At 38.6% G+C, this 16,210-nt stretch overlaps 2 protein-coding genes across 8 annotated transcripts in view; both read right to left on the bottom strand.

The window, feature by feature from the left end:
• Window positions 1–170: 170 nt before the first annotated feature.
• The window catches only part of LOC143862640 (uncharacterized), a 59,027-nt gene continuing 42,987 nt past the window's right edge, over window positions 171–16,210 (bottom strand). For all 7 annotated transcript variants that reach the window (XM_077373702.1, XM_077373704.1, XM_077373705.1 and 4 more), the window contains 8 exons: window positions 14,817–14,973; window positions 14,700–14,748; window positions 14,490–14,572; window positions 4,825–5,045; window positions 2,596–2,682; window positions 2,119–2,194; window positions 1,941–1,997; window positions 171–482 (listed from right to left, as the gene is read on the bottom strand). In XM_077373702.1, the coding sequence (XP_077229817.1) occupies window positions 408–482; window positions 1,941–1,997; window positions 2,119–2,194; window positions 2,596–2,682; window positions 4,825–5,045; window positions 14,490–14,572; window positions 14,700–14,748; window positions 14,817–14,973 (805 nt within the window). In that variant the 3' untranslated portion in view covers window positions 171–407. The remainder of the gene's footprint in view (window positions 483–1,940; window positions 1,998–2,118; window positions 2,195–2,595; window positions 2,683–4,824; window positions 5,046–14,489; window positions 14,573–14,699; window positions 14,749–14,816; window positions 14,974–16,210) is intronic.
• LOC143862362 (uncharacterized) lies at window positions 8,466–11,658 on the bottom strand. Its single transcript, XM_077373397.1, has 3 exons — window positions 9,226–11,658; window positions 8,936–9,140; window positions 8,466–8,834 (listed from the first exon to the last, which is right to left on the bottom strand). Exons 1-3 carry the CDS (start codon window positions 9,575–9,577, stop codon window positions 8,555–8,557), a joined length of 837 nt encoding a protein of 278 aa, XP_077229512.1. The 5' UTR covers window positions 9,578–11,658; the 3' UTR covers window positions 8,466–8,554.

Below are 16,210 nucleotides of genomic sequence, written 5' to 3'. Positions count from 1 at the left end.
TAGCTTGACATATCTCCCCAACATTTTCGAGCCCATCATCTCCTTGATTCTTCAATTAGTCATACGAGTATCTATATGAAACCTTAATTTTATTTTTATTTGTCTTCCTTGGTCGCAAAATTCACAGTACAGGGAGAGAAATATTGTTATTTGGGAATTAATAGAAGAGCTAAACAAATAAATACAGCTTCTCATTATTTCAGTTTTAGAATACCAATGTAATTACATCTACAACAAAGGCCCTGTTGGGTACCTTAAGAAATATTTGAAAATATCTTATTGTGAATTAGAACAAAATCATTTTGTGACTGCATATTTTCTAACTACTGTATATGCTGCGTTGAGCTGTAACTGACGACAACTCATTTGATTATTGGAGAAAGAAGTTTACCAAATTCAATCCATGCTCAATCTGTCTCAGACAATGGGTGTGTAAGACGCCATTTTGCATGTGTCCTTCCCCTTAAGTTATGATACAGAACCTGTCAACCCCAAATTAGAAAACCTGTCAATTTTGGTGAAAAAAAGTCAACAAGGAAATTCTGGGCGTGCAAATGGTAATGACATGATCTAGCATTAACCGTCTACAAAACGACATGGATATTGCTTTGAGCATGTGCGTATGTGTATCCGTGCGTGTGCGTGGGTGGGTGCGTGTTGTGCACAAGTATACATGTGCGGGTGAGAATTCATTAAAGTTAACTTTGGGAAAGACACAACTTGATATAGAAACATAACCCTCAACAAGGAGATAAAAGATCAATTTTCCGTCCATCATAGTAGAAAAATAAGGAGCTAGAGAAAAATAAAAGCCATGATCCTCCACCGTTAAACTAATGCTTTGAATATCGAGTTAGCAAAAGATAGAGCTAGACTTAAAGAAACACATCCACCAACAATTAGGATTATACATAATTAATGCTCCTTGTGTCATGTTAGCAACATAAATATTCAAGCACCACCACCACTCCTAATTATTACTGACATAATTTTCTAGCACAGCCTATCTGGTGAGCACCAAACTCAACACTACTTTCACAACACAAACTATTCTACCGGCAGGATTTATCTTCTCGGTTGACCCGGCTGAGTTCTCGGTTGACGCGGTCGTAATTCGGGAAGGTCGAAGGAGTTTTTATTGACTCCGTAGGGCAAAACGTGGAACGTGGGGGCAAAATGCGGAACGAGGCCAAGGTAAAGGGGAATCGACTTGGGGGAGTCCATGATGATGCGGGGGAGTTTTAAAACTATGGTAAATTCACCCGCCTGTGCTACTGTGAGTGCCCCCTCTTTACCCTCACCAGAGAGTGGGCCTCACACCCTAATCCTCCGTTTGGTTGCTCGGGGTGGCTCGGAAAGTAGTGGAATATGAAGTCAAAAGAAGTCAAATGGGAAGAGACGGGCATTTTGATTTGTCTAGAATTACCTCGGAAAATAGTGAAGCAGTGTTTGGTTGCATGGCATATCCTCAGAAAGTAGGCGAATAAGTAGGGGTGTCATTACCAATATAGGGATAGAGGAAAGAGAGATGGAAGAGAGAGAAAGAGAGAGCATCATTCCCTAGAAAATTCAACCAAAATTCTTTAGTTTTGGAAGGATTTGCTTTTAGAGGGGACAAGGAATCCACATAATTACACAAGTAATTATTACATGGGAGACATCCAAGGGAGTCCAATGCTATTTTGGCAACCAAACATGGAATGGCATGCCAAATCCAAACCAAATTCCGATGGCTGCCGAGCTTTTGTGCAACCAAACGAAGCATAAGGGTACAGTTTCTAAGAATTCCAATCTTCCATAGTGACCATATATTATTAATTGTTTAAATTACCAATAATATGATCTCACAACTTTTTTGAATTTTCAACACTGGTACAAATAATTGTCTCCATGCACAAGATATGTATATATCTATGTCTTAAGAGGATAAAGGAACATACAACTTTCTGATCATCCCCTCCGCTGCATAAATATTCATCATTCGGAGCCACAGCCACCTGCAATTTGCACTTTTCAGTTAAATACATCATCCATCGTCATCAAATAACGTACATGAAAAAGGATGATCAGATGAATTTATCGCAACCATTAGGAACTTAGAAGAAATTGCTGACATACAGTGTTAGCACATCGAGTATGGCTGCTCAAATGCCTGACACATGGCTGACCTAAGGTGACATCCCACATGGCTATACTGCACATGTCCAGATTAATTGAGACCAATCAATTTCTCACAAACAAGGAATAAAAATCAAAGCAGGAACACATCCTCATGGTTTTAAATTTCGGCCAAAATACCGAAATTTCGGTTGGGACTGACACCAGCACTGAACCCACCTAAATCCGAAATTTCAGCCAATGTCAATTTCGGCCGAAATTTCTGAAATTTCAGGAAAATGTAATTTTTAAAACTTTTTTTTCCAAAATTTCGGTCGAAAATACCGAATTTTCGGTACAATAATGAAATCTGTTTTCTTACCGAATTTCGGTATTTCGGCCGAAATTACGGTTTCGGCTCTGTCCGAAACTAAAATTTTAAACCTTGCGGTTTCGGCTATGTCCAAAACTGAAATTTTAAACCTTGCACATCCTTACCTCCCATCACCACTCACAGTGACCAAAACTGGCTCTCTGTGAAGCCAACGAGCATCATTTACACCTTGGTCACCCTCATCAACATGGCTGGACAATGATAAAATTTTAAAGAATGAGGCGGCCATATAAAACAAAAACAAGAAATAGTAACACCTTGGTCACGCTCATCAACAAGGCTCGACAATGAAATTTTAAAGAATAAGGCAACCATATAAACCAAAGACAACACATTTCCTTATCTAATCAAAATGATGGGACCCAACAATATATGATTTCAAAATGGCTATCTTACACCTTTCATATATGAAACACATAGATTCACCACAAAATAATAAGAAATTGGAATTCTGTGATTCCTGGCAGGGGGACTTAAATATGAAACATTAAGAAAAGTATGCCACGATGTGAGAGTGTGAGTACTGTTAGAGATATGGGTATGAAATCAAGAAGAAGGTCCTTCATGTTTCACACACGCATTATATATATGATTTTTTAGGCACATCCTATCTATGTCAGGGCCCATCAAATGAATGCTTTGGATCATCAAAACAGCGTGGGCTCACTGTGTTTTTAACCTCCACTGTCCATTTTTAACCTCCACAAATCGAAGGGCTAGGATGATCCTATGGAGCTGATTTTTGGGGCACACCCTATCTATGCCAGAGCCCATCAAATGAATGCTTTGGATCATCCAAACAATATGGGCCCACTGTGTTTTTGGTCGGCGGACTAGAGAAGGTTCTCTAGCCGACCGACTAGAAACACTTTCCTCATATATATATCTGTGTGTGTGGGATTTGCTAGGGTCCATCGCAAAAGGCATTTCTCGGAAGGTCTGTCGCATGAGAGAGCAGCCACATAGGCTCACTTTCCAACAGATTTTGTCAGTATTCATGAGGTGGCTGCTCTCTCACACAACAGGCCTTCCGAGAAACGCCTTTTGCGGTGGACCCTAGCAAATCCTTATATATATATATATATATATATATATATATATATATATATATATATATATATATATATATATATAGAGAGAGAGAGAGAGAGAGAGAGAGAGAGAGAGAGAGAGAGATCAATGTCTACTAGTAGGGCTATGAAGAAGTTGCTCATGCCAAAAACCAATGGGCCCGCATACATCGTAATAAGTCATATAATAATGACCAAAAACCAATGGACCCCACATGTGCAGATGATGCCCAACATTTGTTTCCAAGAGGAAAGGAAAGATGCATCCAGGGGTTAAGTTGGGAAACTTTAGGACCAAAAATGGGTATTTTCCTTCCAGATGGAAGGGTCTTTCCATCCTGGAAAGGCTTTCATTGTGCAACCAACCAAAGGAAAGTGCTGAAAACTTGGAAAAAAAAAAGTTTTCCTTTCCACCACTTTCCTGTCAACCAAACAGGCCCTAAGGTTATACATACCATGGACAGTTATATATATATATATGGGGAAAAGTGAGTATGAGTGGCCCCTCATACTCACTTATATGAGGTGACGGCTAGAAACTCATGTGGGCCCACATTTTTGGGGTGATCAAAACCATTCATTTGATAGGCCCTAACATAGATAGGGTGTGCCCAAAAAGTCAGCTCCATAGGATCATCCCAACCCTTCGAACTGGGGAGATGAAAATGGGCAGTTATAAATTTGCCCAAATTTTTCCACTTTTCACCTCCACAGTTCGAAAGGTTGGGATTATCCTATGCAGCTGATTTTTTGTTCACACCTAACTATGTCAGGGCCTATGAAATGAATGGTTTGGATCACCAAAAAGATGTGGGCCCACTGTGTTTCTAGCCGTCACCTCATATAAGCTTATATGAGGGGCCGCTCAGAAACACCTATATATATATATATATATATATATATATATATATATATATATATATATAGAGAGAGAGAGAGAGAGAGAGAGAAATTGCATGTTGAAAGTGATGGTAACGAATGGAAAAAAACGAAATGAAAGATAAAAGCACTTCAAACTCCCAAGTGCATAAAAATAATACATTTTTCAGACTGAAACATTCACTAAATTTCATACAAAATCTGACATTTGAAAGAAAACAGACTCATATATAGTAATCTACTTATATCGGCGAGTAGACATGTACAGGGGAAATAACTTAGATTAGAAGCTTCAAGATCAAGAAAAAAAAGTTTTTATTTATAGTTTGTCATCGTAAATTTTCTTCTTAAATAAGTGCAGCTAGATTGTATTCACACACTCACCCCGGAAGTTGACCAGTGTGCTCTGCTGTTGGCATTTGCTTTCCATGGCTCAAACAGTGCAGAGGCCTCATTGACCTCGAATCATTAATCGGAAGAGGTTTTTCTAAAGGCATCTGCCCATGATTCATTGGCATAAATCTTGTATCCCATATGAACGTGTTATTTGATGTACCTGAAGCTTGAAAATATGTACCACAACTGCTAAATGAAACAGATGTCACCTGAAACATAATTAGAAACCAATTAAAATCCGCGTGGAAGTACAAAAAACTCTGCAGAAAAAAACATGACCTTGGGTATGATTGTCAATAATTTGATAGTGAAGCCCAGGCCAATCCTTCATATGCTTGGCCCTGAGACACCAATAAAGAGTGGTGCTTTGAGCCAATCATTGTTTTAGTGTACATGTCTGTGCGGGTGTTTGAGTGAATACTTTGGAACAGTGCGAACAAAGGATACATGTTTCATTGATGAATGAATTGAAGTAAAGCTCAACTACTAGACAGTGTTTACTTCTCATTGACATCTCCCATTAAACGATTACAAAGATGTTTTGAATATCTTAAACTAGCAAGTAAATAAAAAATATAGTGATTCCCGAGTACTGAGTCTTGACCCACAAATTTGGCATTTTTAGGCTACATAGCAACAAAAAACAACTAATTCACAACAGGGAAAATGAAAACAAAAATTGAAGTGAACCTGATCCACTTTAGGAAACTCTATCCACACGTCAAGACTAATGAGTAATAAACACCATTAGTTAACACGGTAAATAATGAATTTTCCTATTGGACGAGATGCCATGACCCACCTACTATGGAGTTCACGCTTTATAGGATGAATTGATGATCCATTCTTGCAACCACCTATAATTGCTAGAGTGTGCATGATCCAAGCGCCTTCCAGAGTATATACCTTTGGTTGGGCAGCTTTCTACAATCAGCTTGTGCCTTGTCATGTGCTCCCTAAAATTGCTAGAGTGTGGACGATCCAAGCGCCTCCAAGAGTATGTACCTTTGGTTGGGCCGCTTTGCTTGGTTGGATTCAGACGGTTGATAGTAGACCATTGTGCACTTTGTATCATGGCAGGGGAATCGGTTGACCATATTTTCATTCATTGCAGGTTGGCCTGGGAAGTGTGGAGTAGCATCCTATGTAGATTTGGAATGTGTTAGGTATTCCCCTCTATGCTTTTAGATCTCTTAAGGTGAAAGGCAAGATTCTATGGAGTGTTTGTCTTCCAGCATCTTTGTGGGGGCTTTGGAAAGGACGTAATGATAGGGTCTTTGAAGGTGTCTCTAAATCCTGTTCATTCTTGTTCATGAAAGTAATAGCCCTAACAATAGCCTGGGTGAAATCACCCCCTTCCTTTAAGTTTGTTTCAGCCTTTTACCTATGGAATGAATGGAGGGAGATCTGCTTTAGTATAGCAAAGTGTAGTGTGGTTGTGCGAAATTAGGTACCCCCTGCTCTAGTCTCCTTGAAGTTTAATTTTGATAGGACAAGCTTGGGGAACCCAGGCCCAGAAGGAATTGGAGGAGTTCTTAGAGACACTGGAGGGGTGGTTTTATGGGCTTTTGTAGGGCCCATTGGAGTTGTTGATGTAAGTGAGGCGGAGGTTCGAGCAGTCCATCAAGGTATTAAGTGCTTGGACAGATATAGCTTGGATGGGGTGGTAGTGGAGGGAGATCCCTCAATGTCATCCGTTGGCTAAGAGGTTCCCGTGTTCCTCCTTAGAGAATAGAGATTCACTTAGTTTTTTTATGAGATCCAAAACCGATTGGGGGGGTCTTCAATTTTCTTTAATCATGTCAAAAGGTCTTCCAATAGCGCGGCGGAAAACCTAGCGAGGAAGGGGATAGAAAAGGAGGGGCTAGAGATGTTCAATTATCTTCCCCCTTGATTTATTTTTTCTCTGCCTGTACTTTAATATGTCTGTATTTAGTTTGCTATTGTATTTTTTGTGGGGTTGACCATCTTGGTCCTCCCTTTGCCTTTAATGAAACTCTGCTACCATTCAAAAAAATAAAAACCCACCTATACAGTATTCCATCATGTAGTTTCTCGTTGTCTTTCAAATTAGGACTGTAAGCAAGAAATGCCAAAGAGCTTTCACATGGGCACCAATTCTAACATAATGCACATGCAAGCACAATAATTGAGTGATTTGATAGGCTTACAGAACACACTCTTATTAACTCCGATGCACGTTAGGCTGAAAACCCTGTTGTGCAGTCTAATGTTATTGAGTTTCTCCCATTTATATATATCTACTACTATATAGCAGAAGAGAAAAGGAGAGAATTTTGTCCATTTAACACGTCAATATGGATGATTTTTACCGTTTTTTGCCCTCCCCACATATCTGTACATACTATCTATGTGAGGGTAAAAAAGGTATGAATGTTCACTAGCCACCTTCTCCAAACGCTATGTCTCGCCCATCATTTGCAATTGTATGTATTCAGAGATTTGTCTTATTAGATGTGATGAAAAACTGCACAGAAATACTATTTCTTGAAAGGTTGGGAGGGAATACGTAAAGAAAGAAGCTAACAATAATAATCATTACGTAGTAAAGTTTGGGAGGGAAATTACGGACAATGGGTACTTGGACATGACAATTACGGAAAAAACTACAAAGAAGAGGTATCAAAATATGCCAATTACGAAAAAAACTACTTTTCCTTATTAATTTTTTGAGGATATTACGAATTCCGTACACCTGTAAAAATATTTACAAATTCTGGGTACCTTCAGACGAACAACAGATTATGAAAACCTCTATAGATTGGAGGGCTAGGATCAGCCTATGGAAATGATTTTACGGGCACAACCTACTGATGTTGTGTTCCATCACATGGACGGTTTGGATCAACCTATGATGTGGTCCGTACAGTTCTTTGCGGCCCGTGCATCGCACGGGGTTTTTTACTAGTGTATATATATATATATATATATATATATATATATATATATATATAGAAAGAGAGAGAGAGAGAGAGAGAAAACGGTTCCTACACATATGTGTAGAGAGTTCTCTACACACTAGCTTAAAATACAGTGGGGGCCCACATTGTTTGGGTGATCCAAGCCACCCATTTTAAAGGCCCTCACATAGATAGGGTGTCTACAAAAAATCAGATCCATAGGATCATCCCAACCCTACGATTTGTGGAGGTAAAATGGATGTCTTTAAACCTTTACAAATTAGTCCATTTTTTGCCTCCACAGTTCGAATGGTTAGGATGATCCTATGGATCTGATTTTTTGTGGACACCCTATCTATGTGAGGGCCTTAAAAATGAATGGTTTGGATCACCCAAATAATGTGGCCCCCACTGTATTTTAAGCTAGTGTGTAGATAACTTATCTACACATGTGTAGGAACCGTTTTCTCATATATATATATATATATGGTTTTAAATTTCGGGACCTTAGTTATAAATTCCGTTCCGGTCGCCGTTCCGGTGTTTCGGCCGTTTCGTTCGGCGTTCCGGTCGAAACTTTCCGTTCGGGTCGAAAAAAATTGTTAAAAATATGAAAAAAAATCCAAAAAATTAGAAATTGTTAGAAAAATATAAGAAACACTTAAATGAACTAAAAGACATCTTTATTACTTAAAAACCAAAGTTTAATACAACTAAGACATAAAAAAGTAGAACATAGAAGAACAAAAGCCAAATACATAATGCCAGCCACATCTCATATCATCTCTAAATCTAAATCAAAATGGTGGTGAATCTGGTTGAGGATCAGCATACTCAACCGACGGGTAGCCCTCATCATCGTCGTCACCACCACCTCTTGGAGGAGTGTCCTTAAGGTTTGCGTCATCGTCCTCGGCGGCGGCGGTATCAACTCTCGAAGGCGCTTCAATATTTTCCCATCCAATGTCGTCTGGTGTCAGAATGACATCTTCATCTTCCGCAACCCAATCCATCATAACATCTAGGTGATCTATACTCAGTGGGTCGCTAGTGGTAGAAGATCTTCTGTTTAAGTCCCTGAAAAGAATGTCCAACATAAATTAGTAAGTAATACTTAAAATTTAAAGGCACGTGGTGAAATATGAGAAAATTAATTCCAATTCAATTGAGTAGCATACCTTTCTCGAAACTTGAGGTTGAAATGGACAAATACCAAGTCATTCAACCTCTGGTGCTCCAACCTGTTTCTTTTTGCCGAGTGGATGTGCTCGAAAGTGCTCCAGTTCCTTTCACATCCAGTAGCACTACAGGTTTGGTTGAGAATTCTGACGTCAAAACTCTGTAAGTCCGGGACGTCATTTCCAAACTGGTTCCACCATGCAACTGTAAAGTAAACAATAATAGTTAAGCATTTACCTGTGGAAATTTTAAATAAAATATACTTAATTAAATGAACAAACCAATATACCTGGTCCCAATCTGCCTCGGTTGCGGATTGCCATCTTCATTGCAAACATGCCAGTGGACTCCCGATAGTTCTCAATCTGACTGGTGATGGTGTCTTGTGTAACTTCATCAGGTACTAGTCGATTAATACATTCAATCAAACCTCGGGTGAATTCATGATGCTTGGAGAATGTAGGACTGAAAAAGAGAGCAGGGTTAAGAAAATATCCCGCTGCATGGATGAAACTGTGAAGCTGTTTGTCCCATCTTTGGTCAATAATCCTCCAGAGGGGAGCATAATCTGACTTCTTGTTCTTTAGCCTAGCCTTGATGTTTTCTTTGGCCCTATCCATGGCCTCATATATGTAACCCATTGCTGGTTTGTCTTGCCGGTCTACCAAACGCAGCACCCTCACCAATGGCTCGCTGATGTTTAGAATATGCTTGCAGTTGTCTCAAAATTGTTTATCCAACTTTGTACTCACGATCTCTTCACTCAATCCATGTCAAATGTACCTACTAGCAGCATACTCATCAGACACGAACATCTGTTGTAGGGCTTTCCTATGAAGCACCAGACTTTGTATACTAATGAAATTGGTAGCAAATCTAGTCCACGCAGGACGACAGAAGTCCTTCCCACCCGTCAATTTCTGTCTCATCAAGTTCAATAGAGCTGCGTGGTTGTAGATAAACCTCGTAATCTTCCGAGCCCTGTCAATTGTGCTTCCTATGAGAGGAAACACATCTGGTTTGCCCAAGTGCTCTAAAATCAAGTCTAAACAATGGGCTGCACACGGAGTCCAAAAGAATGTGGCATATTTGATTTCTAACTTCTTCCCAGCAACTTTATAACTTGGCTCACTATCAGTTATAAACTGCACCACATTTTCCGGACCTACCTCCAAACAATCTCATCAAAAATTGCAAACAATGCCTCAGCATTCTTCACTACGCCAGATGCATTAACAGATTTAAGGAAAACTACTCCTTTAGGACAGTACACCAAAAAGTTAATTAAGGCACATTGTTTGGTGTCTGTCCATCCATCGGCCATAATGCTACAGCCACTAGTTTTTCATGAATTCTTAACTTCCCCCAAGTAGTTGTTTACATCTTCTACAGTTTTCTTCAATACCCCCCCCCCCCTGTAAATCGTGAAAAGAAGGCGCTTTATAACCTGAGCCTACTGCATTTATGGCATCAAACATTGGCTGCCAATATGGTGTATTAGCAACATTGAAAGGCAGGTTGGCATCATAGCAAAGCATGCCAACTGCCATATTTGCCCAATCAAGTGTTTCTTTTGTTGCTAAAGCACTCTTAATGCTTGGCTGGGATCCAGGGGTTGTTCGTGGTGCAAAGAAATCTCTTAACCCCCCTACAAGACCCTTCTTTTTCCTCTTTGCCCCACTCGGTCCTACAACAACTGCTTTCCCCTTATTCTTAGGCTGAGGTGGTCCCATCGGTTCGTCGTCCTCATCCCCCTCCCCCTTCTCCACATCTTCTTCTTCTGGTGCGGCATAAAAACTACCCACCTCTGCCCTTGATACACTTTTCCTAGCCCTTTCTTTTCTCATTTCGCCTAACATTTGTGACATTCTCCATTTTACATCGGCATTGACTTTTTTACATGCCGCTACATCGCCAGGAACACCCGCTAGATGTTCTTTAAACCGGGTTATACCTCTAGCCTTTATGAGTTTTTCACAAAAGGTGCATTTAACACAGTTTTTTTGACCCGGAATTACTAGGCCATAAGCCCATGCCGGATCATCCGATCTAGCGGGTGCGGAACCAATAGATGAGGCTACTCCAGAAAAACTCATTTTTTAAGTTGAAATGGAGAGAAAGAGAATAGGGAATGAAAGGAAATTAAATCAAATAAAGCTTTAACTTTCCTTACGCCTTTTGGATGAGAGAATAAGTTGAAGAAGACTTAGGTTGTAGAAGAGAAGCCCTTGTCTTTAGTATAGTAGAGCTTGTTGTTGTAGGAGATAAAAAAAGCCTTTGATCTTCTTGAGCTTGTAGTGGAATTGGTTTAAAAGCCTTTGAGATGATCTTTGTTGTTGTAGGAGAAGTAGATGTAGTTGTATGTAGTGTAGTGTAGGAGATAAAAAAGTTGTAGTTGTAGGAGAAGATTTGAAGAGGAAATGAGTTGTGAAAAAACAATGGTTATATGGCTATTTATAGCTTTTGGGGTGAAAATGACGCAAAATGCCCTCCCAACAACTATAAAACGGTCATAAAATGAGGGTAGAAGTGTAAAAAAAAATCCCCAACAGCTATAATGGCATTTTTGTAATTTTTGAGAGTTTTATTTTATTTTTTTCAATTTTTTTGCAAAAAGACGAAAAATGCCCTCCTAGCAACTATAAAACGGTCACAAAATGAGGGCAAATGTGTAAAATACACTCCCCAACAGCCATAAATGAATTTATGTAATTTTTTGGATTTTTTTAATTTTTTTTCGAATTTATTTGGAAAAAGACGAAAATGCCCTCCCAACAACTATAAAACGGTCATAAAACGATGGCAAATCTGTAAAATACACTCCCCAACGGCCTTAATGGCATTTTAGTAATTTTTTCCGGCCTTTCTAGACCGTTCCGACCGGAACAGGGAATTCCGGCCGGAACGAAATTTATAACTAAGGTGGGGACCGAAACCGGTATTTGGTGAAATTAGAAATTTCGCCATTTAGCAAATTTCGGTCCAAAATTTCGGAATTTCGGTTGAAATTTCGGAAGTCCGAAACCGGTACCGAAATCGAAATTTTAAACCTTGTATGTATATATATATATATATATATATATATGCTGCGTAGAGAGATATCTGCGCACAATTCCATTAGCTTGTAATTGTCATACTTTGTCACCCTTTTTTAGTAATTTTTCATTTAAAACTTACCATTTCTATCACAAATCTAATAAACCGTCATGATTACTATTTTTTTTCTAATAAACCGTAATGATTACTATTTTTTTTCTACTTTTCCTAGCAACATTTGCACCCATTTACTTCTTCCAATCTTTGCATCCGGACGGGCCACAAGCCGAGCAAGTGGAATCGGCGAAGGTGGCTAGCAAATTCCTGTAAAAGAAAAAAGGGAAATGTTATAGGTTCTTCCCCTTCGTCAATCGTCTTCTCCAGTCACGAGGATCCAAACCAGGTAAGCTCAGCTATTTATTTTTTTTTCATTTTTTTCCTAAATCTATTTTTCCTTTTAATCTATATTTCTTCTTCACTTGGGTTTCTAATCTATTTGTTTTTGTTTTCCTTCAAATGGATTCCATGTCTCCACTTTTGTTTTAAATGCTAGACTCCTTGACGAAGCTACTTGTCTCTCCTGAGTGCTGACACAGAAAGAGTTTACATTGTGGTCTGTTGACAAATAAGATCCCACATCTCTTGGTACTCCTCCCAGTCCCAGACACGTTGATTAAGTGGTTTTATCTGGAAGGACGTTTTTGGCCACCAAATTTACACTGGCTGAAAATTCATAAGGCTCCATTTTGTGTACTTGCATTCCATTTGACAAGGCTCCATTTGATTAAAAACAAACTAGTGTTGCTGCAATTCGAGCCTAGTTACAAGGTGGACGATTCATTGTACCATATTCCTCAACTCTAGTAACATGTATTTCAGAACCATTCAAGAGAATAAGCAGCAACACAACTCAAACCATTCATTGAAAATTTCATAAGGTTTTTCACATTTAGTTAGATCTTCACTTCTCTTTTAAAATCAGGAGTACAAAGAAGATGATTAAAATCAACAAAACAAATACAATGAGATATATGATCCATTGGAAATGTCCGAAATCATCTTTACCATGTAATAAGGGTTCACAGGATTCGTTGCAAAAAAATGTGATTTTTACTTGATTTCAAGGACATTGATTAAGTATACTAGGTGCGAAATCTTGATTCGTAATGCAATAGAAAAAGAAGGTCCCAATTTACTAGCTTTTTTAGGAGAAAAATAAATTCACACCCCTGTATGGCAACCGTGATTGATGGCAAGAAGAAGAGAAATGGACAATCTCACAGTGCAAGGTGGTACCCTCAATATTGTTAGGTGGTTGGATCAACCCTCTAACATTCAGATCCGAGGGTTAGGATCAACTTACGGAAATGATTTTTGGGGCACAACCTATATGGGTTTTGGCCCATCTAATGGACGGTTTGGATCATCCTATGTTGCTGTCCATACCGTACTTTTAATAAAAGGTTGTGCCCCATCTAATGGACGGTTTGGATCATCCTATGTTGCGGTCCATACCGTACTTTTAATAAAGTAAGAGTGCCCTCATCAAAATAAGTAGTGCCGATAAGATTTCCCTTTTTTCTTTTACAGGAATTTGCTAGCCACCTTCGCCGATTCCACTTGCTCGGCTTGTGGCCCGTCCGGATGCAACGATTGGAAGAAGTAAATGGGTGCAAATGTTGCTAGGAAAAGTAGAAAAAAAAATAGTAATCATTACGGTTTATTAGATTTGTGATAGAAATGGTAAGTTTTAAATGAAAAATTACTAAAAAAGGGTGACAAAGTATGACAATTACAAAGAAAATACAACTGACATATGACAATTACAAGCTAATGGCAGTGCGCAGATATCTCTCTACGCAGCTGCGCAGAAACACTTCTCTCTATATATATATATATATATATATATATATATATTTGTGTGTGTATAGACTTTAAAACTTTGAGCTATGGGCCATTCCAATCCCCTTGTTGCAGTAAGACAGCATGGAACGATTCATCTTCTCCATCCATTTAGTTGGTGTTCCCTTTTCACAACAGCGAATTGAAGGATTTCAATGTCGGAAATATGCATTGTTGATACCTCCTTGCTACGGGGTTTCATCTGAAGCCTCTTCACAACATCTTTGCACGTGAGGACCTTCACTTTCGGCCGTTTAGCAGTCCAACAACCCTGGAGGAGGTACTTCTTCCTTGTTCTTCAGGTTTAAAGAGTGCCTTGGATTTTACTGTTAGTTTTCAACTTCGAAATGTTATTGTATTTTTCTTCAACATTACTTGTTATCTTGTGATTGGTTTAAATCAATCTCAAAAACTTGCATAAAAATTACAAGCAGTTAACCCAAAACCAATGAATTGATTCCGAGCTATGCACAAAAGCATTTTGCCGACAATAACTGGCACGTGCACATGACCAGTAACTATACATAAAGACATACACAACTTGAGGAATACAAGAAAGTAACATGTGCCTATGTCACACAATCCCTATAATGATCAGTTTTGTAGACTAATTACCTCATAACTGGATCCCACCGAGAGGCGAGAAATTCCACCACAGGTCCTGATGTCAAATAATCCAACAGTCCCGTCCCCCGCACCTTTACACACATACAATAAATTTAAAAAGAATAAATTCCATTAGGACCACCACAATTTTCAAAGAACAATAAAAAAGATAACAATAAAGTTGAGATCAGATCAGGTACAGAAAACATAAAATAATACCTGTTATTATGGTGTTGCAAGCTGGATTTATTTTCAGAGAAGTAATGAACTGAATAAATAGCATCTGTCAGTATTCGTGGATACTTCAGTTTTGTAATATTCACAAGAAAGACTTACGGAGTCATTTGCAGGAAAAGATTGACAAGTTTGAGGCATTTCAATATCCCATAATTGCACTAAAGCTGGACCTCCGTATGCAGAATCGCTTCCACAAACGAGAATGTTTTGATTACAAAACTCCATTGCGTCAATGGAAGGAAGCACCTCACTAGCTCTACACATCAAATTACAGAGAAAAAGATCCAGATGAAGAATATATAACAATTAAAACAAAAGGCAATACAAGAAAAACATTTCCTAGTGAAAGTATATGCATAAGAGTAGCAATTGCAAATTTAAGTGCATAGCCAGAGAACAAAACAATCAGATGTTAAAATGCACCAAATAGTGGGAGAAAATGTTCGCATAATTAGAAACCTAGCATTCACAATCACACCCAGTAATAATCAGCGGTGTTGAACTTATGTTGCACCAAATAAATGAAACGATGGCCACAAAACAGAAACCCAAAATATACTCAACTCAACTCAACTAATCCTTTGTCCCAAACTAGTTGAGACCACTCACCCCGACAACAAAGCCACACTTACAAAGTAATAGAGATGAAGAAAGAGAGATTGAGAAAGGAAGAAAGAGGAATACATGAATATTAGTTGTCGGCCCTAAGACATAAGGAGAGGGAAACAACGAGCTCAAAGATCTCCAACACAAAAAACTGTCCAATCAAAACTCTATAAGAAGTAAAATAGAAGAGCCAATCCCAATGTATTAAGCCCACTCTTTTTCCTCCTTTCTAAAGCTGTTCAATATCTTGTGAAGTAAAATATACAAGCCAATCCTTGGATTAAAGCCTTTTCCGGTTATCTAGCTCCACATCAAGATATTTTTTCTATATTGTATCTCCAACAATTTCCTACAAGTGATCCTTAACTTCCAAGTTCTTATCTTCCTTTTTTTTTTTTTTTGAAAATTCACTTCCAAGTTCACTTCCAAGTTCTTATTGCAGCCAAGGGTATGAGAAATTTGTGTTGAATCATCCTATACTTACTAAGCGAGGCAAATCATGACAAGGGTTCACATCATCTTACAAAGCATCACCGTCCTCATAATACACTTGAATACTCGGAGCAAATTGTTGTCTATTGCAAGAAAATATTAATCTCTTGTGGTTCATGATATGACTCCAGTATTCTCTTGTGCTTGCTCCTCAGAAAGTTTACATCGAAATGACAGATTTGATGAAAATATTACGAAAGATTCAGATTTTGTTTTTAATGAAAAGTTAAAGGATAACGAGTATATTCATGTCCCAAAGCCTAGGTCGGAAAACCCCAATTTCGACCATAAATCTCAAATCAGTGACTCATTGGGAAAATAGGTTTTATAACCCCAAAACCCCACCTTAACGTAAATACTAGAATAGGTTTGTGTGAAAAGGGAAAGGGAAAAGC

The sequence above is a fragment of the Tasmannia lanceolata genome, unplaced genomic scaffold (assembly GCF_043159265.1).
Source record: "Tasmannia lanceolata isolate RefF3 unplaced genomic scaffold, GAP_Taslan_0.1 ptg000037l, whole genome shotgun sequence".
NCBI classification, from domain to species: Eukaryota; Viridiplantae; Streptophyta; class Magnoliopsida; order Canellales; family Winteraceae; genus Tasmannia; species Tasmannia lanceolata.
Note: the sequence above shows the minus strand (reverse complement) of the source record. Positions and strands in the feature narration are given on the sequence as shown.